Source organism: Saccopteryx leptura, chromosome 5 (genome assembly GCF_036850995.1).
Source record: "Saccopteryx leptura isolate mSacLep1 chromosome 5, mSacLep1_pri_phased_curated, whole genome shotgun sequence".
Lineage (NCBI taxonomy): Eukaryota > Metazoa > Chordata > Mammalia > Chiroptera > Emballonuridae > Saccopteryx > Saccopteryx leptura.
Window position 1 is genome coordinate 119926562 of NC_089507.1, and position 25094 is coordinate 119951655.

The window sequence follows — 25094 nt, forward strand, 5'->3', positions numbered from 1 at the left end:
TTGTTAATTGATTGCTTTCTCATATGTGCCTTGACCGTGGGGCTACAGCAGACCAAGTAACCCCTTGCTCAAGCCAGCGATCTTGGGTCCAAGCTGGTGAACTTTTTGCTCAAGCCATATTGAGCCTGTGCTCAAGCTGGCGACCTCGGGGTCTTGAACTTGGGTCCTCTGCATCCCAGTTTGACACTCTACCCATTGCGCCACCACCCGGCCAGTCTGTTGTTGCATTATTTTTAAGTGTGCATTTTCATTGGCAGCTCACTCAGGAGAAAGGACCTCTGAGGCATTCATCTCACTTGCTCTGTGAGGGATTTAAACTTGGGGTCTGTACATGGGATAAAATGTGTAACTTGAAAATAAAATAAATGTGATTCCCCTTGAATTGAATCCATACTCAAATGTGTTTGAGTGTTGGGCAACTTCTAAGTGTACAAGTTGATATAATTATGAATTTTCACTTATTTAAAATTTTTGATGTTTCTTTAAAGAACTATACAAAGTGGATAGATTGTTTTTTTAATACCTCTCCCCAAACTGGCTTCATCATAAATGGACATGAATGTGAGGAAATGTATGTGTGTATTTAAGCAAGAATTGTAACCTGACCTGTGGTAGTGTAGTGGATAAAACTTTGACCTAGGCCCTGGCTGGTTGGCTCAGTGGTAGAGCATCGGCCTGGCGTGCAGGAGTCCCAGGTTCGATTCCTGGCCAGGCACACAGGAGAAACACCCATCTGCTTCTCCACCCCTCCCCCTCTCCTTCCTCTCTGTCTCTCTCTTCCCCTCTCGCAGCCAAGGCTCCATTGGAGCAGAGTTGGCCCGGGTGCTGAGGATGGCTCTGTGGCCTCTGCCTCAGGCGCTAGAATGGCTCTGGTTGCAACAGAGCAACACCCCCTGGTGGGCGCATGTGGGAGTCTGTCTGACTGCCTCCCCATTTCCAACTTCAGGAAAATACAAAAAAAAAAAACCAAAAAAAAAAAAACCTTTGACCTAGAACTTTGAGGTCGCTGGTTTGAAACCCTGGGCTTGCCTGGTCAAGGCACATATGGGAGTTGATGCTTCCTGTTCCTCCCCCTTTCTCTTTCTCTCTTCTCTAAAATGAATAAATAAGATTAAAAAAAAAGAATTGTAATGGAGGCTTTTTAAAATTTGCATGATTTTTTATTGTTATACTTCAATATTTGAATCCAAAAAATATTTATTCTAGGATTTATTTTTACTGGAATGTCCTCATTTGGATGTTTTAGATTTTTTTTTTCTGCCTCTTGAATACTATTTAAAAATATTTACCAATTCTTTTTTTACCTTTCTTCCTTCTGTTTGTTTCTATTCTTTCTCTCTCCTTTTTATTTCTATTTTTTACTAGATTCTGATTCACTGAGAGATGCACTGTTCTCATATATGAATTCTTTATTTCTGAATAGAAATAAATTTGGTCAGTGTTATCTAAATTAAATCACTAGTATATAGTATATACTATGCCTTGTTTAGAGACAGTATATTTCTATGAAAATTGAATAGAAAGTTAGTGTTTTCATTCTAAAAGAATTAAAATTCCATTTGAAATTTATTTGGTGTTGTCTCAGAATCCCCTAAACTCAAAAGTTATGCAAAAATCATGGTACTGGTTCTGAACATTTTAAAAGCACTTTGTTTTATAACCTGTGTATTTGATAGTGATTCTTTATATAGCTAAATTTTGTAAAGGCCATCTGACTCAACACTTTTTGGACTTCAGTGTTTGGTACCTAGATCTTTTTAATAAGGCATTCATGATATCATGCTCTGTGCTAAGTTATAGGATAAGGTTCGAAGAAAAAAAAGATAGATATAAAAACTTTTACTTTTCTGATTTTGAGTGATAATTCATGGAACAGGCTTCAAGAAAGGTGTATAATTTAATAAAATTTTAAAGAATAATTCTGTCATGTTGGTATTTATAAAATTTATGAAAAAATACTCATGTTGATAAAAATTTTACAAGTGCACTTAAAACCTGGGAAGATACTGTTAAGCATTGAATTTAGAATAATGACTTTAGTCAGGTAATAGAATGTATCAGATTGGTCAGTTAACTTTTTTCACAGCATGGTTATTACTATGGTTTTACTCTTGTTATTACTATGGTTTTACTCTTTATCTGATTTCATACAGTGTATCATTGTAAATAAAGTTTGCATGGAGGGGAAAAAAAGTTCATGAAAGATGGCTCTGAAACTATAAGGGTGCAGTTATTGTCAACTTAGAAGTGAAAAGGAGTAGAGAATGCCAGCACTGTTAACTTCGCATTTCTGTCTGTGTGGAATTCTGGGTGCTGGCCCCACGGTACATAAAATCAGGAGCTGTGCTGATACTGGCTTCCTGAGGCATTAACACTACCACCCCAATGCCAAGCTTTCAGTGTGGGTGATGTTCATCTTTGCTGCTCAGTCGTTTCCTCCCTTTATCCAAAAGACATCCAGATTATAGGCTGCTCAAAATAATTTTCCTTTTCAAATGAAACATACTTAGCTAAAAACTAAAACATAAACTCTTAAGCCAAACGTTCCTAAATCTTAGAAACTTGATATAGGAATTCATTTACACTTCCTCCTCCTTTTTTTTTTTTTTGAAGAATAGCTTTATCCAACAAAGAAATTACTAATAGTGTTTTGAGTTCCCTTCCTCCCTCCTTTATCTACTGATAGGTTTTCATGATATATTTATATTAGTTATTGGAACAGAAGAGCAGACCCAGAAGTCTGATAGGTTTTCTTTGATGTGACCAACTTTTAGATTATTACATGAAATATCCAGGGTAAGTGTTTTGGAAATGGGTGAAAGGGTATATCTTATGACTGATGTAGCATATAGGAGTGGTTTTCATGACAGGCTTGGCAGCTTGCAGTTTGTGTGTTGATATAATTTAAAATACTCAATGGTTTTTGCTGAAAGCTTATTTTCATAGTTTGGTTGCATTTATAAAACGATATTCTATCACCTAACTTTTTTTTAAAAACCATGAATTTCTTTGATTACTTGAAATAGTTTTTGTTTCCTTTGCATTGAAATCGAAATATATAAGAATAGCCCTCCTAATAGCATAAATATTAATTTAACTTTAAATAGGGTATAATTTACATTTCAATCCAATTTATATGGTATTCAGAAGAGCTCTTGTGTAGTGTGTTTTACAGCAGAATATTCAGACATGATATTTATTTATAGTGCTTAGCTTCCTTTTTCAGTTATTAATATATATAAATACCTGAAAATTTCTAACAGTGCTGATTGAATAATATCAATTTAAAATTATTCTTTTACAAAATAGCTCTTGCAGAATTCTTGTGATTTAAAAGACCCAAACTGTATACTGTTTTGCCTTTTAAAGATGGTAAAAATACAAAATATTTTACTTTAGAATTTATTTTAACTGATTGTGATTATTATCATGTGGGTAAAAAAGATCTTGAACTACAGCCAAAAGGTGTCCATTCTAACAGGGCGTGACCAAGTTCATTCAAAGACAAACATTTTATGGACTGAAGATCACAGTCTGCCAACCTCAGAATTTAAGCATGAGTAAACAAATGAGCTTGCTCTATGTGGTACTAATACTGGGGAAGGCCAAATATTTGCAAATAATGCATATAATATTACTTTACAGGTTATTGTGATACAGCTTTTCAAGCTGAGTTCCTTCTTTCCTCTTGGCATCTTATATGATGTTTATTTAGTGTGTTCGCCCATAATGTTAATTCAGAAATTAAAAGTTAAGTCAGGAATTATGTAGATTAGATGGCTTATGTTCTTGTATTAAATTTGTATGTCTAGAACTTTGTCAGACATTGTCTTAATATTGGTGGGATTTTATGTAACAGAAACATAGTGGGTTTTAAAAAAATACTGAAAGTGGCTTTTGTTTTTTTTAAGTATTAACTGATACTCTGGGAGATGCCAAAGTTCAGTGTTTGTGTGGAAAGAGATGCAGATGAACTGAGCTGTAAGTTGTGTGTCTGGTTACTTCATGTCATGAGGTAGTTGAGATAAAGGCCCTTCTAATTTTATTGCTCATTCTTTTGTCTCAGTCAACTAAGTTCTTGTATATATGAAGATGTAAAACACTCTCAGGGGATGTGCTTTTAGCTTCTCCATGTGAAGGATTCTAAGTCATACTGTCTTTTGTCTTTTTTTTTTTTTTTTTTGTATTTTTCCTAAGTTAGAAGCAGGGAGGCAGTCAGACAGACTCCCGCATGCACCTGACTGGGATCCACTCAGCATGCCCACCAGGGGGCGATACTGTGCCCATCTGGGGCATTGCTCTGTTGTGGCCAGAGCCACTCTAGCACCTGAAGCGGAGGCCATGGAGCCATCCTCAGCACCTGGGCCAACTTTGCTCCATTGGAGCCATGGCTGCAGGACGGGAAGAGAGAGATAGAGAGAAAGGAGAGAGGGAAGGGTGGAGAAGCAGATGTACACTTCTCCTGTGTGCCCTGACTGGGAATCGAACCCGGGACTTTCACATGCCGGGCCGACACTCTACCACTGAGCCAACCAGCCAGGGCCTGTCTCTTGTCTGGGTAACCAGTGCTGTACAGGTAAGAGAGTTGATTCATGGTTAGGGGTCTGGTCAGTGGTCATGGATTATTGCAGACTTGTAGGGGAGGGTGCAGTACAGGGACAAAGGGGAACCTACTAAAGCCATTTCTAGGTTGGGGACTTAACTGTGCTCTGTGAATCATATTACAGCTAGATGGACACAATTCTCTATTTGTCCAGAGTATCAGATATGTCCCCTTTGGGGTAGCATCCAGCCACCTGGGGAAGCTCCCCTGTCCTTGGTGTAGAGCTCATCCAGCATTCCTCACAAGAGCCTTTCCATTCCTTTATCTGAAGACAGCAACATTGCTCTTTGTGACCTGTTGGCTTCTCTGTGCTTTTTATAACTTCCCACCCTGCCCTTCAGTACTGGACAGTGTGGAGCGTGGGCTCCTGAGGAGGCTAGGCGAGGAGCTGGCCCTGCCCCGCTCTCCTGTCAGGGGAAGTGCACAGAGGCTGGCATGCTGGGAGGTACTGTGGGCAGACAGAAAACTTTAAAAGAACTTAGTGCCCTTGACCTCTCCTTCATCTTGTTTTTTCTGACTTAAAGTTTGAGTAATTAAAAAGTGCTTTTCTGTGGTAGTATAACATAGCAATTAAAACCTGAACAGACCCAGACTTACTTGGTTTGGTCCATATCCCAGATTTGTCTCTTCTGAGACCTTCGTTTCTCTCTACTACTGATTTCCCAACTGTAAAATAGGGACAAGGGTATTTGCCTCATAGAGTTGTTGGAGAATTAAATAAGTTTATGCATTTAATGGGTACAGAAAAGTGCCTTACCATAGTAAAACTCATGCCATCATCCTAACTCTCTTCCAAGATCAGCTTTTTATATAGTTTTCCTGTTTATTCAAAGTTGGTAAATGTAAGGAAATGTTCTTTTGCTTTTCTTACTGTCTAATAAGTTGGTACCTTTTATTGGAGACACCCATGTGTACTTGTTTTATTAAGCTAAAATATCATGGTCTTCTTGCAAATATTGCATGGAAGAAATACTCTTTGAGGATTTATGGAATATATTCATGACCTTTTATTAGAATATGAAATACACATACACTGTATGTAATGTAAATTAGAGATGTTTGTTTTTATTGTGAATTTACTGTGAAATTTTAATTTTTGGGTTTTGTGCATGTGTGTATGACATAGCTTTTATTGGCTTTACATGACACTGGTTCTTGAGTCAATCTATTCTGTTGTTCCTATCAGAAATCTACTGTCTATTTAACAGTGAGTGTCCTTTATAGCGGCGGGTCGGGGATTGCAGACTGATCAATTTAGCACTGCTTGTATTATTTTCACTGTGCCTACTTGCTTGGCTAACCCATATTACATAGTTTATTTGTTTTTTTTCTAATAATTTGTTTAGATGCATGTTGCATTTCAGAGCTACTAAGAAATGAGTGTGAGTAACCACTCACTATGTGGGTGACTCATCATATGAGCCTGAATAATAATGGTGTGCTTGTCATTTTTGCCAGTACTGTTCAAATAGAGCCAATACCATTTGAGGACCCATAAGTGTTTGAAAGTAGCAATACCACGGTTCCCACTTTTGCCTCCATGTTTTCTTTGACTGCCGTTCTGTAGTTTGGAGACAGGTGATCAGAGAACAGTTCTGATCAGTCCCATTCGCTCTATAAGATCATGTGGCAAAATAGGTGCTACTTTGAGGCATTCGGTTTTGCTTCTGTTAAGTTGCCACTTCTTTCTCCACTCTCACCTCAAGGTCAGTCTCCTAAGACAAACTTAACCCTTAAATTACTGTCCTATTAGAAACTTGAGGTTGTTTAGGAATACTTTTAAAAATACCTACTATCACATAATATATGCATCAGTGTTTTTTAACTGCCACCAGTCCGCAGACCGGCCCACCAGAAATTCTGTGCAGGTCCACGGAGAGTTCAGCACCCTGATGCTGTATGAGGTTATAGACCCAGTGATCTGGTTGAATTCAGTCACACTCAGGTGATTTCTGCTTTAGTGGTCCCGAAATAATTATGTTTCCACTGGTCCCCAAGTATAAAAAGGTTGAAAACCACTGAAACAGACAGGATAAAAATAAAAGGTTCTGTGTGACTCAGTTCACATGTGTAATAAGTTGGTAATTGTCAGGATATTCAATTTACAGGATATTTAGACATTTTAAGGGAAAAATTGGTTGTTTCTAGAATGTTTTCTTCCTTTTACTATATTATGAAATATCTTCAGTGTTGGACAGATTAGTTTACAGGTAGAACTGCTCTATGAAAAATAAATATGATTATCTTGAGGGTATTATTTTGAAAAAATACCAAGTTTTTTCCTTCATTTGTGTATTTGACAAGCTATACAAAGGTTTTGTATATTTACTGCTTAAGTATATACTTTTTTTTAGACCAAGACTACAGTGCTATCTAAAATGTGGTTTTTCTAAATTCTATTTATTTGTTGATTGCTAATTTTAAAATATTTAAAATACGTCTGTTTTTTCTCCTTGGCTTTTCTCAGATGAGGAGACAGTTGAGTGTGGTAGGTGGATTTTCTTCCTTGGATGCAGCTTCTTCCTACTCTAATTGTATTTTCTGCACATTTAATCATTCCCCCCCCCCCCATTTTTTTGTGCTTCTCAGAGGAAATTAAAGGTACATGTATAAAAGCCTGTCTGCATAGTCTAGTGATTTTATTTAGTACAGATATGTGTGGAGTTATATTGACTATAACAAACAGCTTATAAAAGGTTATTGTACATCCAAACTTCCAACATGACATCACAGTACCAAAAATTATGGTTGGACTTTGTTTTAGGAAAGCATGTGCTGTTTTTTTTCTTCTTTTTCATGTAGCAGAAATACGGAAAGTAATTTGACAGTACATTGTTTTATTTTTCTGTCAGTAGTCTCGAATAAAGGTGAAGAAAATGATGTTATTCAAAGATATTGAAAGACTTATTTTAATATAAGAATATGGGAAGAATCTTCTCAACTACACTGCTCACAAAAATTAGGGGATTGGGGAACATGCAGATACTCCAGTACTTTCCCCCTTTATTACAGTGCATTTTCACCAATGAAATAAAAGTTGGTTTTGCATCTCATTTGCATAACTGAACAACTTTCTTTGACTTGTCATTTGCTTTTCTGATGTTCTATTTTTCTGACAGAGCCAGAGAGAGAGGGACAGATAGGGACAGACAGACAGGAAGGGAGAGAGATCAGACACATCAGTTCTTTGCTGCGGCATCTTAGTTTGCTTGTTGATTGCTTGTTCACTGATTGCTTTCTCATATGTGCCTTGACTGGGGGGCTACAGCAGAGCAAGGGACCCCTTGCCTAAGCCAGCGACCTTGGGCTTCAAGCCAGTGACCTTTTGGGCTCAAGTCAGTGACCATGGGGTTATGTCTATGTTCCCATGCTCAAGCCAGCGACCCCACGCTCAAACTGGTGAGCCTGTGCTCAAGCCAACAACCTCTGGGTTTTGATCCTGGGTCCTCCGTGTCCCAGTCTGATGCTCTATCCACTGCACCATCGCCTGGTCAGGCCTGTTGTTCTTGTTTAATAAAAAAAAAATCAAATGCTGCTTTTTTTATCACTTCATATTTATTTTGAAATATCCCCTAATTTTTGTGAGGAGTATATTTGATTTCTGCATAGCCTGTGCTGTTAGTTCCAGAAGTATGTTTGTGTGAAGATTAGAGGCCTAACATAATAATTACTCCTTTACTTAAATTAAGTTTTTAAGACATAACCCAGTATTTATTTAATTCCTATAATTAATAAGCACTATTTATTTTTAAATGTTTTTATATCTTCCACTTTTAAAACCAAAATAAAAATAGAAATGTTATGCCTTCATTCCTTTCCAGAATCTCTTCTTATCAAAAGAAAGAATTTATCTTAATCTTAACCTTTCTGTCTAATCCAGTGAGCCAAATGAGTGCTATACTTTACATATTAGCAAAGAACCTGATTTACAACAATAAATTTACTTTGGGAATCCAATGTTGTCATTTTCTTGACTGTGAAAGTATAAACATCTCAGGCAAATCTTTTATAATTGTCTTGAAAAAAAAAACAACCCTTTTTTTTCCTTGGAACTGCAGCAAGGAAACCTCTGAGGAAGGTTGAAAAAGTTGCATGATGTTTCAAAAATGCTACTTTAAACTTAAATGTAAAACAGTGTTTTATGTTTAAGAGTGGCATTGTGAGGGCTGTTCTCTGCTGTGCTTGACATGATTGTTTTAAGTAATTTATTCTTTGCATCTGTGGCTGGGCTCCTAATTTCTGCTTTGTTTCTTGGCTTTTGTTCTGTATGCTTTACTCTCCATCCAGAAGCTGCTGACTATGCTGGTAACAACAGTGGAGCCTCTATAGGTGAGCAACTGGGCTTGGAAGAGGATGTCTTTCTTTCTGTTGCTTTCTTCACAACCATTTATATTATTTTAGCCTAAATTAGCATATTTGCATTAGCATGCCCCGACCTTTAGTAGGGGTTAGCATGAATTTTTATATTAAACAGGCTCAGTGGGTTGGACATAAAGGAATTTGTAGTGTGCTTTGGTAATATTCAAGAATCTTTCCAGATGCTCTATTTTTATATACTGTTAATTTTTGTGTGTGTGTGAGAAGATGAAAAAGCATCGATTTTACTCCATTAACAGTATCTGGACTTTTCTAAATTATCTGGTTAGTTGTGAATTATTCAAAGCTTCTAAATGACTTTTTTGGGTATGTTTTCTAATGATCTCTTTTTCCCTTAACAACTCCCCGCTTCAATAACCATTCAGTGAACAGCTCCAAATATAATTTAGCTTCATGATTAACTTGCTAATTTGTACTGGAAGGAAACATTTCCAGTTTAGAGATGCCAAGGAATATTATAAACAAATGCCAACATTTCTAACTTGTTAAAAGCGTCTGAATCAACTTCACCTACATTTCACTTCTGACCTTGCCCCTGTGCCATGAGTCGGCTCAGAGAAGCTCTCTGTTTTCAGTCATGAGAGGCAACAGTGTAGAAACACAGGTTTAGAGAGAACTGCTTCCACCTCCCACTGTTTAGGTTGTATTTGTGCACAGTTGACGCTTGAACAACATGGGTATGGACTACATGGGTTCATGTCCACAAGAAGATTTTTCAATAAATACATAGTCAGCCCTGTAGCCCCGGGTTTCATCCACAAATTCAACCACCTGTAGATGGAAAACAGTACTTGCTGCCTGAGATTGGGAGCTGGCGTGTGTGTGTGCATCGTTCTGTGCCGTTGTGTATAAGGGACTTGAGCCTTCACAAGATTTTCTCTCATGGGTCAAGGATGAGGGGTGTCCTGGAACTACTCCTCCAAGGGACAGCTGAGTTTTGGGGGAATCAAAAATTACACATGAATTTTGAACTGAGTGGGGGTTGATGCCCCTAACCCCAAGGACAGCTGTCTATAATATCTCTCAGTTATTGAAGAAATGTGCCAGATATTATATTGGTAACTAGTGTATGTTACCGCTAATACTGTGAGATTAGTAGTATTGTATTCACTTGACAGAAGGGAAAAGCTGAGGCCCAGAAGGTTTCAAGGATTTTCCTGAGGACCTACAGTGCATTGGGCTTCCAAGTCCATGGAATCCTAGTGTTGTTATCTGCAACAGACTCCGCCAGCCGTGCTGCTGTTCTAGGCCAGGGCGGGGTGAGCTGGAATGGCTGGCTGGTGACTATGTGGCTTTGTCCTCCCAGTAGTGGCTACTGTCAGACATCAGCTGTCCACCTTTGTATTTCTGCCCATCACTGAAATTTACCCCCAGGGTGCATTTTTAGATGCTTCATTTCGTGAATCTCTCAGACATATTTGCATATTGTGCAGGGAATTCTTTGTTGAATTCTAGCTGTTCAAATTGTAATTTCAGAGGGAGAGCAGAAGGGATCTTCTTACACCATCATTCTGATGTCCGCCTTACTGTGCCTAATTTATAAATGAAACTTTATTGTAGCTATGTATGTGTAATAAAAAGCGTAGAGCATACTTAGGTTTGTACTGTCTGAGATTTCAAACGTCTGCCCAGAGTGCTGGAACATGTCCCCCTGGGACAGAGAAAGATTGCTATGTTATTTTTATACTTTTATCTTACATTAGTACTGCACTTTGTTATTAATATATTGAGCAAATTGTTTCATGGCTTCTGTTTTTCCTCAAAAGCCAAATCCTCAAAATACAGATTTTATGCATTTTTAAGGGGTCTCATAAACAACATGCTAATAAAAATGGCAGGACTCTTTTATGGTAAAAGTATTACTTGGTAAACACCTTAAAATATACTGTGACTTAGTGCAATATTGTGAATTTTTATTAGTTTTTTCCTTAAATAATAGTTTTTTGGCCTATTTTTTTCCATCAGGTTCTTTATTACAATCTCCTGTTAAATTGATGAGCGCTTTCTGCGTTACGGGTATTCCCTCTCCCTGCTGCGTTCATTTTTTTTTTGGTTGATTTTTATCTTTTTTATGCACATTTCACAGCCAGAGATGTTTTCATTTTATACCCAAAACTGAATTGTTTTCTTCCTGTCTCTTAAGGTTTTTTTTGATATTTCTCCAAATGTTTTGAAAATATTAAAAATTTTTGTTTTTATCAAAATAATATATGCATCAGGTTGAAGAATATGAAATTGCTGTTTTGTAGGTCAAAAAAGAAGACTGTAGAAGTTTCATGTGGCTCTGTTTAATGGTGTTTAAAAAGTCAAGTAGTGTTAATCGGAAGTCTTGAAACCCAAACAGGAGTCTCTGTCCCTCTTCCTTTCCAGTTCCATACGCTCCTTCAGAGAAAACCACTTCAGCTCTGGTTAGCAGTTCTTTTCTGGTATATGCAGATGATATGTTTCTTACAATGCTATTTTTAGATTTCCCCCCCTAATATCTATGAGTGCCCTGTATGTTCTAAACTGTTCTAGGCACAAGAGTTTCAAGAGAAATCAGAATAAACATCCTTTCATAGAGCTTCCATTTTGGGAGTAGGGATGGAGACCGACAACTGAATAAATTATTAATACACTTACGACAATGAATAATATGAAAAAAGTAAAGCAGAAATGGGGTGACGGAGAGCTGCAGAAATTAGGCTTCACGTTTCACCAGGGAGTTAAGTAAGGCCTCCTCCGGAAGATCATGTTTGATCAAAACCTGAAGGCAGCCCTTTGGGGAGTGAATATTCCAAGTAATAGGATAGGCATGTACAAAGGCCCTGATATATCTGAAGATCAGCGAGGAGACCAGTGTGGCCAGGGCAGCATGAGCAAGGGAGGAATTGATAGATTAGCAAGGTAGCAGAATTATGTGGAGGAGAGGGAGGCAGAGGGGCTATTCTTTGGCTTTTCTGTGTGAGATGGGGAATCATGGAAGGGTTCTGAACAGAGCAATGGCATGAGGAGACCTATATTTGAGGATCAATCTGGCTGATCCTTTGAGAATGGATGGTAAGGGCAGAAGGAGGGAGCCATGTGGCAATCTGGGCAAGAAAGTATTGTGGTTTGAACCAAGATATTATCAGTGGAGGTAGGGAGAAGATGTGTGATTCCGGGTGTGTTTTGAAGGCAGAATTGACAGGATTTTCAGACAAATTGGAGGATCAAGGATGAATATATGGTTTTTGGACGTAGTAACTTCAAGGATAGAATCACCATTTACTGAGATGGGAAAGACTATGGAGGAAAGTATTGGGAGGGAGAAGATCAGATATTCCATTTGGAATATATTGAGTTTAAAATATCCAAACAGATGTCAAATAGGCAATTGGATAGGCAACTTTGAGTTCAGACTGTTCTGGAAATTGTCAAAGTCAGATGAAATTTAAAGCCATGAAGCTTGTTAAGATCCACCAGGGTGTTAGTGTAGGTATAGGAAAGAGAAGAACTCAAAGGGAAGTGGAAGGAAAACCAGGAGTGTGGTTTTCTAGGAGCCAAGTGAAAGTAATGTTTCAAGGCGGGAGAAGTGATCAACTCTGACAGATGCTGCTGGAGGTTAAATAAGATGAGGAAGGAGAACTGACCTTTGATTCGCTACCGCCCACCATGAAAGCTGGAACGCCCACTAGTGGGCGGGAGGGACCAGATTGACCAGCACTGTAAAAGTGGGCGGTTTTTATAAAAAGGTTTGCCATCACAGTGCTAGACAAAGATGTTATACATTTTTGCCACTTAGTTTAATGTGGTTCTGGAGGTGCTAGCCAGGGCAATTAGGTAAAGGAAAGAAATAAAAGGCCTCTAGATTGGAAAGGAAATAATAAAACAATCTTTTGAAGATTATTTCATCTTCTATCTCTAGAAGAATCTTCTGCACTGATTGACGTGATCATATGGATTTTTTTTCTTTGTTCTGCTATTGTGGTATAACCTTGATTGATTTTTTATATGTTGACCAAACCTTGCATTCATAGGATAAATCCCACTTGCTCATAGTATATAATCCTTTGTATATGTTGCCAAATTTGGGCTGTAACATACTAGTCATACACTGCATGTCATACAAATGCTCATAGTATTCTAGGGTACATCAAATTTGAGCTGATACCACTGCTTTCTTGGATACATTTTAGTCCGCCGGTTTTAATGAGCGTCCATGTACACAGGATGGCCCTGTAGGAAAGCTCTGGGGAATAATCAAGGGAGTTTCTGGATGTTAGCCTTCTCATGAGGGCTCTTCCAAGGGCTATTTAGAGGAATTTCTGAAGCTTCATTTAGAACCTTACTTACCCTTGCCCCTCCTTCACTGTCACAGCTTGCATCCCCCAAGTCCACAGGGCTGGAAAAACGGAAGTGATCTACCTGTAGACAGGATACACTTGAACCAAAAGTGGGACTGCCTGGCGTCTACTTTGATCTAAATTAGACCTCTGACCACTATGAATCTAAATAAGCCAGTAGCCCAGTGATACACTGATTTCTTTTCACTTTCTTTGAATTGTGTAAAAATTAAAGAACAAAACAGGCTGTATACATATCCTTTAACCTGATTAATGACCAGTCACATTTTTGAAAAATACATTTTATGTCAAAATGATCTAAGTGGATTCTTTTGAAATAAGTAACAATACTTCAAAAATTAAATGTCTATTTGTATAATTATATCTTAAAAATATATTTATTTTTAATTTTTTTCTTACAGGGACACAGAGAGAGTCAGAGAGAGGGATAGATGGGGACAGACAGATAGGAACAGAGAGAGATGAGAAGCATCAATCATTAGTTTTTCGTTGCAACACTTTAGTTCAGGGGTCCCCAAACTACGGCCCGCGGGCCACATGCGGCCCCCTGAGGCCATTTATCCGGCCCCCACCGCTCTTCCAGAAGGGGCACCTCTTTCATTGGTAGTCAGTGAGAGGAGCATAGTTCCCATTGAAATACTGGTCAGTTTGTTGATTTAAATTTACTTGTTCTTTATTTTAAATGTTATATTTGTTCCCGTTTTGTTTTTTTTTACTTTAAAATAAGATATGTGCAGTGTGTATAGGGATTTGTGCATAGTTTTTTTTTATAGTCCAGCCCTCCAATGGTCTGAGGGACAGTGAACTGGCCCCCTGTGTAAAAAGTTTGGGGACCCCTGCCTTAGTTCATTGATTGCTTTCTCATTTGTGCCTTGACCGCAGGCCCTCAGCAGACCGAGTAACCTCTTGCTCGAGCCAGAGACCTTGGGTCCAAGCTGGTGAGCCTTGCTCAAGCCAGATGAGCCCACGCTCAAGCTGGCGACCTCGCGGTCTCGAACCTGGGTCCTCCGCATCCCAGTCCGACGCTCTCTCCACTGCGCCACCGCCTGGTCAGGCTATCTTAAAAATATATTTAATAAGCCGTCACTTACATGAACATACATTGTATGGTATGATTCTTACTGATGCTAGCATACCACATTTCTTAGAGGTCAGCGTATGTATTAATAAACAATGTTTGGCTGTTATTAGAGAGAAGGAGAAAAGTTCACTGAGTGGACAATATAAGTTGTGTGGTGTTTGCATAAAATTTTATAACAACCAACATGAAGGTACATTGATAGTATGCTGTAAATACAAGTGGTAGAAAATTGCACCTTTTAAGAAATTCCCATAAATCAAGGGCTGCCTATGGTTGTCAAGCCATTTACTTTATAAATAAATATATATATATTTATATATTACTTTATAAATAAATATATATATATTACTTATATATTTATTTATATGTTTCATTTAGCTTTGGTGGGTGGCATGGAAGTTAGTGTACTTTTGGTGTGTATGTGTTTGTCTGTCTATCTGTGGGAGTCCAAAGGGGAATTGTCTCAATGGTACAATGATCTGTTTTAAAGATTCTCTCTACTTTTTTCTAATGCACTACAAAATAGTCCATATGAAGAGGAATTTTTTTTTAACATTGGTGAGAATTACAGGCTGTCCTCTGGTTAATTCATTATAGAAATCGTGTTATAATCAGTTCACAAAGCACTGCTTATCATGCATCTGTCTTCAAACATAATTTCTTGCAAGTGGTTTCCTGAAAAATCATCAAGCTTTCTCCACTGCTGTCCTTGCTGGAGTACTTCATGCATTCTTTTAAAACAAGATCAGTTTTGGGACTTGTGTAAGTTAAGACTGTTCTTTCTATTTAACTGAAGTGTTTACCATAAAGTTCCATAAAAATCAGAGCTGGCCATTTGCTGTTTTTCTTTTAAGTATTATCATTTACCCATCTCTACTTCTGTATATTTCTTAGGAGACTAAATGTGAGCACCACTAATTCTCAACAAGTTACATTGCGTATTTTTTGAATCTTGTAAAAATTCTTACTTTCGCCAATATTCAGCCATTTTATTAAAGAATACTATGGAGGTAAATGAAGTTATGTCTATATATACTGTCTTAATATGTTTCCAAAAAATAAAATTTATATAAAGAGAACATTTAGAAGCAGTCTTTCAAAAGTGGTGCAGGTTCCTCCTTGAACAGGAAAGAACTCTGCATAATCTCAACATGTCTGGATTTCTACTTGGAAATATTTTTCTCTGACAGAAAGAAACCATTCCTGCTTAGAGAATTTTAGGTTGCATAGGCTGAACTTAAAAAAAAAAAGATCTTAAAATTTCAAATCCAACTTACCCCTCTTTTCAGAGCTACATTTTTATATTCAAGTTTATGTGTGCATACTGTATTTTTTCATAATTTTGACAGTGTAAATAAGAACTCACTTTTTTATTAGCTGGCTGGCAGAAAATTAAATTCTCATATGGTTTCTCTTTTTTTTATGGTAATGTTGTGCTGTGCTTTAAAAATAAATTGTCAGTGGTATCAGGAAAACTTTTTAGGACCTAAGTAATTTTTTTCCTTGTAAATGGCCAGTTGACATCTTACATTACCCTCCGTTAAGTACTTTGAATTTCTGTTATTACCTGGAGATGAGTTGAAAGTCAAGAGTATTTATGGTAGTTGATCATTTAATTTTTATTGAGAGAAACTTTGAACCTGTAACATTTCAGAGATGAATTTTCTGTCAGTTTGTTCAAAAGCCCTTTTTCCTTCCTTTACAAAACTAGTGTTTGTGTGGCTGGTAAACATAAGCCCTGATAATGTTGTGTTTCTCTGGTGATTTGTTTTCTCCTGATACTGTTTTATAAAATGAATGTAGACTCTGACTCACTCAGCTTCCTCAGGTCTCAGTAACTGTTAGAGTTTTACATTGGCATTTCTTTTCAGTTTAAACTTCCTCTCAAAAATTTACTTGTCTGTCGCTTTAAGATGTTTTTAATTATCCTCCATTATCTTACGAAAAATTTTATGATTGGCATATACTATAGGCACATAGTTTCAACAATAACTTTGTCCCAGGATCATGTTACTACATGGTTTTTACATGTCTGTTACTATTTATATCATTTTAACAACATTGGCTTTATATTAAAAAATTTAATTTAATGGAAATTTTCAATGTTTTTTTGTCGGGAGCCTAACATTGTATAATAGTTTTCAGCTGCTTAGTTTTTTATTAATGTCTGCATTTTTAAAATCTTTTTTAAAAGATTGTTACTATTAAAATTTTCTCTTCTTTGTAATTAAGGTACCAATTGAACTAGTTAAATATTTGCCTGGTCAAATTAATCTAGTGTTTAAACATGAAAAAAATTTTCATAACAGTATTTTTTGTTCTCCCAAAATAAAATAATACACATTTTATTATACTAAAGCAAGAAAAAAAGAATTGCAATATTTATTTTTATCTCCCTTTAAGAAAGTAAGCATTTTTCTTGATTGTAGTTGAATGAAATAAATGCACTTTCTTTTTAAAAAAGGAACTTGAGAGTGAATCCTTCTCTAACTCTCTAATTTTTGAAGTGCTGCACCCAATATTGTTGTTCATTGAGACTCTTCTCCCTTTCTAAAAACATCTATAAAATTTAAACATATTAAAAGCTTATTATAAAAAACATTGGGAATGCATAATATCTCATGTTATTAGACTAGTTTAGTTATATAAGAGAAATGTAACTGAAGATTGAAACTGTCCCATTTGGAAATGGAGGTGGTAACATAACATCAAAGTGTTTATTTTCTTTGAATTAACAGAAAGGCAGGTGTCACTTCATACTTGTTCACCTGTGTTTCTGAGGTGGACCGTGCTAAAGGTAATTTACCTTGACTCTCTCAGAGGGCCTTTGGTGTTAATGGACATGTTTGTTCATAAACTGATCATTTTTTAAAACTAAAATGCCATCCTAAAAGTCAAATTTTATTAAAAAGATTAGTAAAATTATAAATACTTTATAAATTTACCCTGAAGTTACTTACTTATGGGAACTAAATATGTATACTGCTCACAAAAATTAGGATATATTTCACAATGAATATGAAGCTATAAAATACCACCTAATTTTTGTGGGCAGTGTAATACGATAATGATTTGTGATGTTAAAAAAATATTTTATATCCATTTACTAACTTGGTTGTTAAGTTTTGAGAACCCTGACTGCCTTCACTTCCCAGGTGGGGTGGCTGGTGCTCTGTCTTCCTTGACCTTGGATTTGATTGTTCATTCTTATACCTCAGTCTCCTTCTTAAAAGCTGCTCTTCATTATTTTTACTTTCATTGCTTTTTAAATATTTTAATTTTTATTTATTGATTATTTCTAATTATTGTGAATATAAAAACTTGTTCTATTACCATCATCATTTCAAATTATGAAAGTCTAAGAACCTTCCTCTAAGATGTGGTCAGAATGTGTTTTTGTGTCATGTGTTGAAGTAACCACACAGATACCTCTGCCAATCCTGGAGTTCATTTGTTAGTTTGTTCATATATTGTGAACAATGGTTTGTAAAGATTTTATTTTTTCAGATTGTAAAATTACACTGGGAAACAATTTTTTTTTCATTTTCTGTTGCATAAGGTTTTAGAACTGTTTCTATATATTTTTGCATCGCTGATTCCAAATCTGAAATTCGTTTTTTGGTGCATGCTCTAGTATTTATGCAATTTTAATTTCTTTTTGTTATAGTTAATGGCATGCATGGTTTTTATTGATAAATTGGAGTTAAGGGCAATGACTCTTGGATTGAACATAACCACAAGGCAATTAATGTTTTACAAACATCACTTTTACATAATTGTAGTTGTTTTTAAATGTAAAAAATTATTATCTGATAAAAACACCCTCTTATTTTGTTTTAAGATTGAATCATGGCTTCTTCAAGTAGGTGTAAATGTAAGAATAGTCCTGACACCTTCTGTTATATATGTGGCTATTAACACATTTCAACGTCAAAGGCGCAATATTTCATCATTTGTGACACGTGCATATATTGCCTATTTTCAAGTTCCCCTTGGCGATCAAGACAAGAATTGGGCTCCTCATATTGTGTGTCATAATTGTGAGGAAATGTTTCATGACTGGACAAAAGGGAAACACAAAGGAATGCCTTTTGGTATTCCTGTGGTTTGGCGTGAACCTAAGGACCACAGCAGTGACTGTTATTTCTGTCTGATCCATACAAAGGGCATTGGCAAGAAAAAATGGTATATGATCACATATTTTAATATTCCTTCAGCAATATGACCTATCCCACACTCTGAGACACTCCTGGTTCCAGTTTTCAATAGTTTTATTTCTTCTAAGGACAAAGAAAGTGAACATGATGATCAAGTGTATTTTGATAAGATGCATGAGGAAATGGTTGTAGAATCTGAAGGGTCTTCTTCTGATGCCAACCAGTCATTAACCTCTCAGCAGTTTAGCCAACCCGAATTGAATGACTTAGTACGAGATTTGGGCCTATCAAAGAAAGCAACTGAGTCATTAGCCTCCAGGCTTCAAGAAAAGAATGTATTCACCGGTCAGCTAAATTATCCCATTTCAGGAAGCATGAACAAATTTTTGTGGACTTTTTTTCCAAAGACAAACACTTTGTTTACTGTCATGATATCAGTAGTCTTCTCAGCCAGCTAGGCGTTACCATTTACAGTCCAACAGAATGGCGGCTATTTCTTGACAGCTCTAAATGGAGTCTGAAATGTGTTCTCCTACACAATGGTAATGTTTATGCAGCGGTTCCAACTGGTTATTCAACTCATCTGCGAGAAGATTATAATGACATAAAAATTGTCCTCGACTTTCTGAAGTATGAGGAGCATAACTGGATCATTTGTGTGGATCTTAAAATGATAAATTTCCTGCTAGAACAACAGAGAGGTTTCACGAAGTATCCTTGCTTTCTGTGTTTGTGGGACAGCCAAGCTCGGGACAAACACTGGACACAGAAGGAGTGGCCAAAACATGAAGCTCTGGAAGTAGGGATGCAAAATATTGTGAATGAACTTGTAGTTAATCGAGACAGGATCATTTTTCCCCCACTTCACATTAAACTTGGCTTAATGAAGCAGTTTGTTTAGGCTTTGAATAGAGAAGTGAATGCTTTCAACATATTATAAATATTTCTGCTTTTCCTGCCTTGTTTTTCGAGAAAATAAAAGCAGGTGTATTCAGTGAACCTCAAATTTGAACCCTCATACGTGATGAAGAATTTGCCAGGAAGGTGAATAAGGAGGAGAAAGCAGCATGGCAGTCCTCTGTGGCAGTTACAAAGAACTTCCTTGGCAACAAAAACCAGAAAACTATGAACTTCTGGTTCAAAGGATGCTGTTGGCTTTCTGTGATATTGGATGAGCTTTAAGATTCACTTCCTGAACAGTCACCTTGATAAGTTTCCTGAAAATCTTGGAGCTGTTAGTGATGAGCAGACTACTGCTGGAGCATCAAACGAGATCGTCCTCAACAAGTACACAAACGCAAGAGCAACAAATGCAAATTTTTGCCCGAATAGAATTTAAATAAGTTTTGTGCAAATTTTATGATTAAAATAAGTGTTTTAATATGTTCTATTTCAAAATTGTAGACAAATTCTGACGCAATCATATCTTTTAGTGTATTAGTGTATTTACTGCATTATATAAATTATTATATTTTCAAAGATGATGCCCAAGAAAACATTCTACTTCATTATGTTAAACTAAATGTTGAAAATTTTACAATAAGATGAAAACCTAAAATTTTGAATTGCAAAAAAACTGTAGCCTACAGAGAACAACTAATGTCAGATTTGACATCGGCACACTTGAATTAGTTAAGAACAAGTGTTTTTGTGGATGCAACAAAAATTTTGTTCCCCAGTGTTATGTAACATTATGGAAAGTTTTAAAAATAGAACAAAATAATTACCCCTAGCCCTTCTCTCTTAACAAGACCATTTTCTGTTTTTATACATTTTCTTCTATATTTTTGTATCTATGCCAATTTTTATAGTAGTAAAGAAGTAAAACTATTGTATTCTGTCCCATTTTTCCATTTATTATATCAAATGTACTTCTGTGGTGTTACATAGTTTTATAATTATTTTAATGGCTTCGACTGAATTTCTTTGAAAAGGTGTTTCTTGATTTAATTTTGCCCCATATTTCTGTATATTTGTATTGCTAAAACATTGCAACATTATAGGATTGACAGGTATAATTTATCTATGTACAATTTGAAACTTATTTTAATAACAAATGAATCTTAATTTACATATGTATGTATTTAATGTTCTTTTGATGAATGATTTTACATTAGGAAAATGTCAAGAAGTAGCTTTGAAAATGACCAAGTCATCACAGCCTGAGTTTATTTATATATTTTTTACTTAAGAGAAATGTCAAAGTCCAGACAGGTTAAGAATATTTACAGAAAATCTTAGTTTCTAGCCATGAGCCTATGTTATGGAACTCTTTAAACTACAAGTATTGGGGAAAAATTTTTATGTTTCTTAGTAGATCTGGAGTTGTTTGAGGGAAGTGACACTATTTTATATATTTTTGTATTTAATAATCATCTTGACTACAGAAGGCATCGAAAATTATTTAATTGTATTTGAAAACTGGCATCTAACAGAAAATGAATTCACAGGTTTTTTTTCTTTCTTTCCAAGTGAGAGGAGGGGAAATGGAGAGACAGACTCCCATGTACACCCTGACCAGGATCCACCTGGGCACCCCCATCTGGGGCCAAAGAACTTATGGTTTTTAATCCTTTAATTAAATTACTGCTCCTCATAAAGTAATAGAAGGCTCATAGTTTTTCTTATTATATATCTATGCCTGTAGCAGGGGTCCCCAAACTTTTTACACAGGGGGCCAGTTCACTGTCCCTCAGACCGTTGGAGGGCCACCACATACAGTGCTCCTCTTACCACCAATGAAAGAGGTGCCCCTTTTGGAAGTGCGGCAGGGGGCCGCAAGTGGCCCGCGGGCCGTAGTTTGGGGACACCTGCTGTAGAGTAACATTAAGACTTTTTTCTTGACTTTCATCATTTAATATTTGTATCAAATTCTTGGCAATCATTTTTTGTTGTTGTTGTTTGTTTGTTTGTTTGTTTTATTACAGTTAAAGAAGAGCAGCTTAAACCCATGGGTGGTTATTCCTACCTCACTGGGTTGCTGTGATCGTTAAATGAATGAATCCTCAGAAAGCGCTTGAAGTGATGTCTGTCATCCAGTAGGTTCTCCATGAACAACAGCCGTCATCACTGCTATTTCTAGGGATTTGGTTTTAATATTATTAACAAGAGAAATATCTAAACTCAGACCAAAAACCACCTCTTTTTGTCACATAATATATAATAGATCATTTGGTATTCCAGGACAAAGTGTGTTTCAACATGAAGTAGTAAAAGGATTGTACACTAAGTGTTCTAGGACTACTGGTTAATTTTTTAGAGAGATATAAAGTTACAGCCTCATCCCATAAGCTTGATCTCATGAGTATAGCTGAGTAATTCCAGATGGGATTAAAAAAATTAAATGCAAAGCCATACAACCCACATTTTTAAACTTTAGAAAATATAAGTGAATATATATCAAATCTAAAGATAGGAAAGTCATAAAAACAGTGGAATAAATCACAAAGGAAAGAATTTCACAGATTCAAATAGGTATACATTTACAATTTCAGCAAAAGGAAAAACTGAAAATCTTAAAAAGTCTTTGCAACAAATAGGGCTGAGGGCTGTGACCTGAAAACATACATGGATGTGTATGCATTCTTTATAAAGACCTTAATCAGAACGTGGTCAAAATGTATTAACAATGTACAGAAGAAATAAGAAATGCAAATAAGTAATAAACATGGAAAAATGTCTAACTCCACTAACAGTTAAAATGAAATGCTATACAGTTTTCCACTTGTCCAATCATTAAAGGCTTTAATGTGATTAGAAGTCCTTTTCTGAGAGAAAGGTAATCATACTTGCTAGAAGTACACTGTTACTGGTCTGAGAAGCACTAGGACAAGATCTGTCTAGCTTTGTGAGTCATCCTGTTGAAATCATCAGTGACATCAATGAAAGGGAATGTGCACAGATGTTTATTGCAGTTTTACTGAAATGAGCAGGTAACAAACAAATTGAATGCCATCTTTTATAGTAAAAATAAATGTAAGTCTAAATAAAGCTATTCAATTAAATAATGTAAGTTAACATGTTATCATAAATGACTTCTACTGGAAAATACAAGATAAGAAATGTCTCCTTGTGATTAGCGGCTGACCTGCACCTGCAGCCTTACTCGAAAGTCACTTTTTATTGTAATAACGTTAAATTACCTTCCTTTAAAACACACAAATCTCTAGCAGCTGTGGGTAAGTGCCCTGGAAAAAGCCTGCCCATAAAAATGCGGACCCATTTATAAATTACAAAAATGTGAAATACAAGGAAAAATACATTTTGTATAAAACTGTTCCCTACTCCACATTCCTTGTTACTGTTCCTTTTACCTTCTTTTGTGAAAGGTAGTTATTGATCAGAGTTGGGCACTGGAAATGAATTGTAATCCAGCAGGTTTTCAGTTATTTATAACCATTTACCTGTAGGAACTCTCTGATTATTTTCAGTTTAAGTGCACGTTTTTTTAATCTCTTTTTTAATGAGAATCACATAAGGGTTGAAGGTTAGAACTACTGTTAACCCCTTTTCCTGACATGGGATTTCCTTTCTCTAAGCTTAGACTTAACCAGGGTACATGGATAGTGACTCCACCTGTTATTGAAGTTTGAAAGTTACAGACTCTGTACGATCTTGAAGGGTGTGCCAGAGTCTAGGAAAACAGGCTGTTTGGTTTTTTTGTTTGAGGAATAAATAATCATAGGCAAGTACTCTGAATTTCATACTTTTTGTTATATCCTGTGTTCATGGCTGTTTTCTTAGTTGCTCTGTGTTTGGGATTTTTTTAATTCTGTGTTTGTCTATGGATATATATGAGCATATGTATACTTGTGTACCCGTGCATATGTGTATAGGTACATATGTATTGTGTGATCTAATTATGGAACATATATAAGTATGTGTGGATCAGGGGAGTAAAGGATGTGGTAAATATGACAGTGGGAAGGATGGCTTTTAAATTGAAACATAGTACCAGCAATAGCTTACCTCCCTGGAAAGAGTAATTTAAAAAAATGAATAGTTAATGCACACTAAATCTTTCTGTTGTTTCTTTAAAATGCCTCCCTACTTTAATTAGGATACTTTTAGTATTTAACATTTAAATCTGGCTTTAATTTTAATATTTTGTCTCTTTTATAACATTAGCCAGTTAAAAACTTATTAATAAGCCCCTTAGTTTATTTTCCCTTCTTGCTGGACTCTGTGTTGTGGGAACATAGGGAGGTATAATATGTTCCTGCCTTCAAGGTACTTCAAATAAGCTGGAGACATAATCAGGTACTAATTTACAGCTATCGTAGAGTATTCACCACATGCCAAGAAGTGCGCCAAATGGTTTACGGGAAATGTTTAGTTCTTAACAACCCTGTATGGCAGGGACTACCATTTTAAAGTTGAGAAAATGAGCCTTAGAGACAGTTGTTTTTTTTTTTAAAGTTGGGAAGTCACCCAGCTGGTAAGTCAGCTAGCAGAGCCCAGACCTGTCCACCTCCTGTCTGCTTCTTAGCACCTCACGTGCCGCTGTGCTAGAATTGCTGGAGGTCTGACTGCCTCTCCCTGCTCATTTTGTAAATGAGCATGTTGTATCAAGGCGCTGAACCTCGACCTGTGGGAATGTCACCTGCTCAGATGCCACTGCAGGTCAGGTCCCTGTCGTGGTGTGGGGGTGAATGCAGGGGTAGTAACGTGTGTGCCACAGGCAGCAGTGGCATTGCTGGCCCAAAGGTCTCCTGAGTTCCTTCCAGGGCTAAGCCTTGGGGTCAGCAGTGCTCTCTCCTTGTGTCTGCCTCTTAGAATATTTTTCTGGGAAAATACCAAATGTACTTGTAGAGCCAGGGGCTGCCACCATCCTGGCCATACACATGCAGGTTCTCATTGAATTCAGACAGATGGTAAAGAAACAAGAGCCAAAAAATAGTGGGCCATTTTTTTATTCAAGTCTCACACCGGCCAACGAGCAAACACACAGGGAAAACACTTCCCTCTTCATTCAGAGCTCACAAAGTTCTGACACATTCTTCAGTTTCACAACCGGGAGAATCTTCTCCGGTTCCTCGTAGAATCAAGGACCCCACCAGTCTCAGCAGAGCTCACAAAAGCCCCTCACCTCTGGTTCCACATCTGCACACCTTCTCCCTTCTGTGCACAAACTGGCTTCTTCTTCAGCACTCTGCATTCTCTCTGCTCTCCCCAAAAAACATGGCTTCTCTCTCTCCTTCTTTTTAAAACTTTCTGATAAGAAAACCTCTCCTCCAGCAAACATTAGTAAGACAATGGCCCTTCCCAAACGGGAAGATAATTTACAATTTCACAGATTACAAATCTGGCGCTGCCCAGCGCCATTTTTTTAACACTAAAAGTGAGCAAACTCAAAAAATATAAATTTTACAAACTCATTTGCCCAACAGTGCTCTTATTTTTGTTGAACTTTACATAAGGAAATGAAACAGGTATGATAGTAGGGCTTGTGTTGTTGCCTTTTGAAATTCACATTCAGTTTGCTAAACTTTTACCAAGCACCTGTTCTGCACCCAGCAGACAGACACAGCTGACATCGCTAGACCATCCTG

At 36.7% G+C, this 25094-nt stretch overlaps 1 protein-coding gene across 3 annotated transcripts in view; it reads left to right on the plus strand.

The window, feature by feature from the left end:
- MPP7 (MAGUK p55 scaffold protein 7) overlaps positions 1–25094 on the plus strand; it is a 314869-nt gene that overhangs the window by 232921 nt on the left and 56854 nt on the right. The window contains exons 12-13 of one of the 3 annotated variants that reach the window (XM_066386897.1): positions 7071–7091; positions 8891–8932. The exons of the other annotated variants lie outside the window; for them this stretch is intronic. Of the exons in view, the coding sequence (XP_066242994.1) occupies positions 7071–7091; positions 8891–8932 (63 nt within the window). The remainder of the gene's footprint in view (positions 1–7070; positions 7092–8890; positions 8933–25094) is intronic. 3 annotated transcript variants of the gene reach the window in all.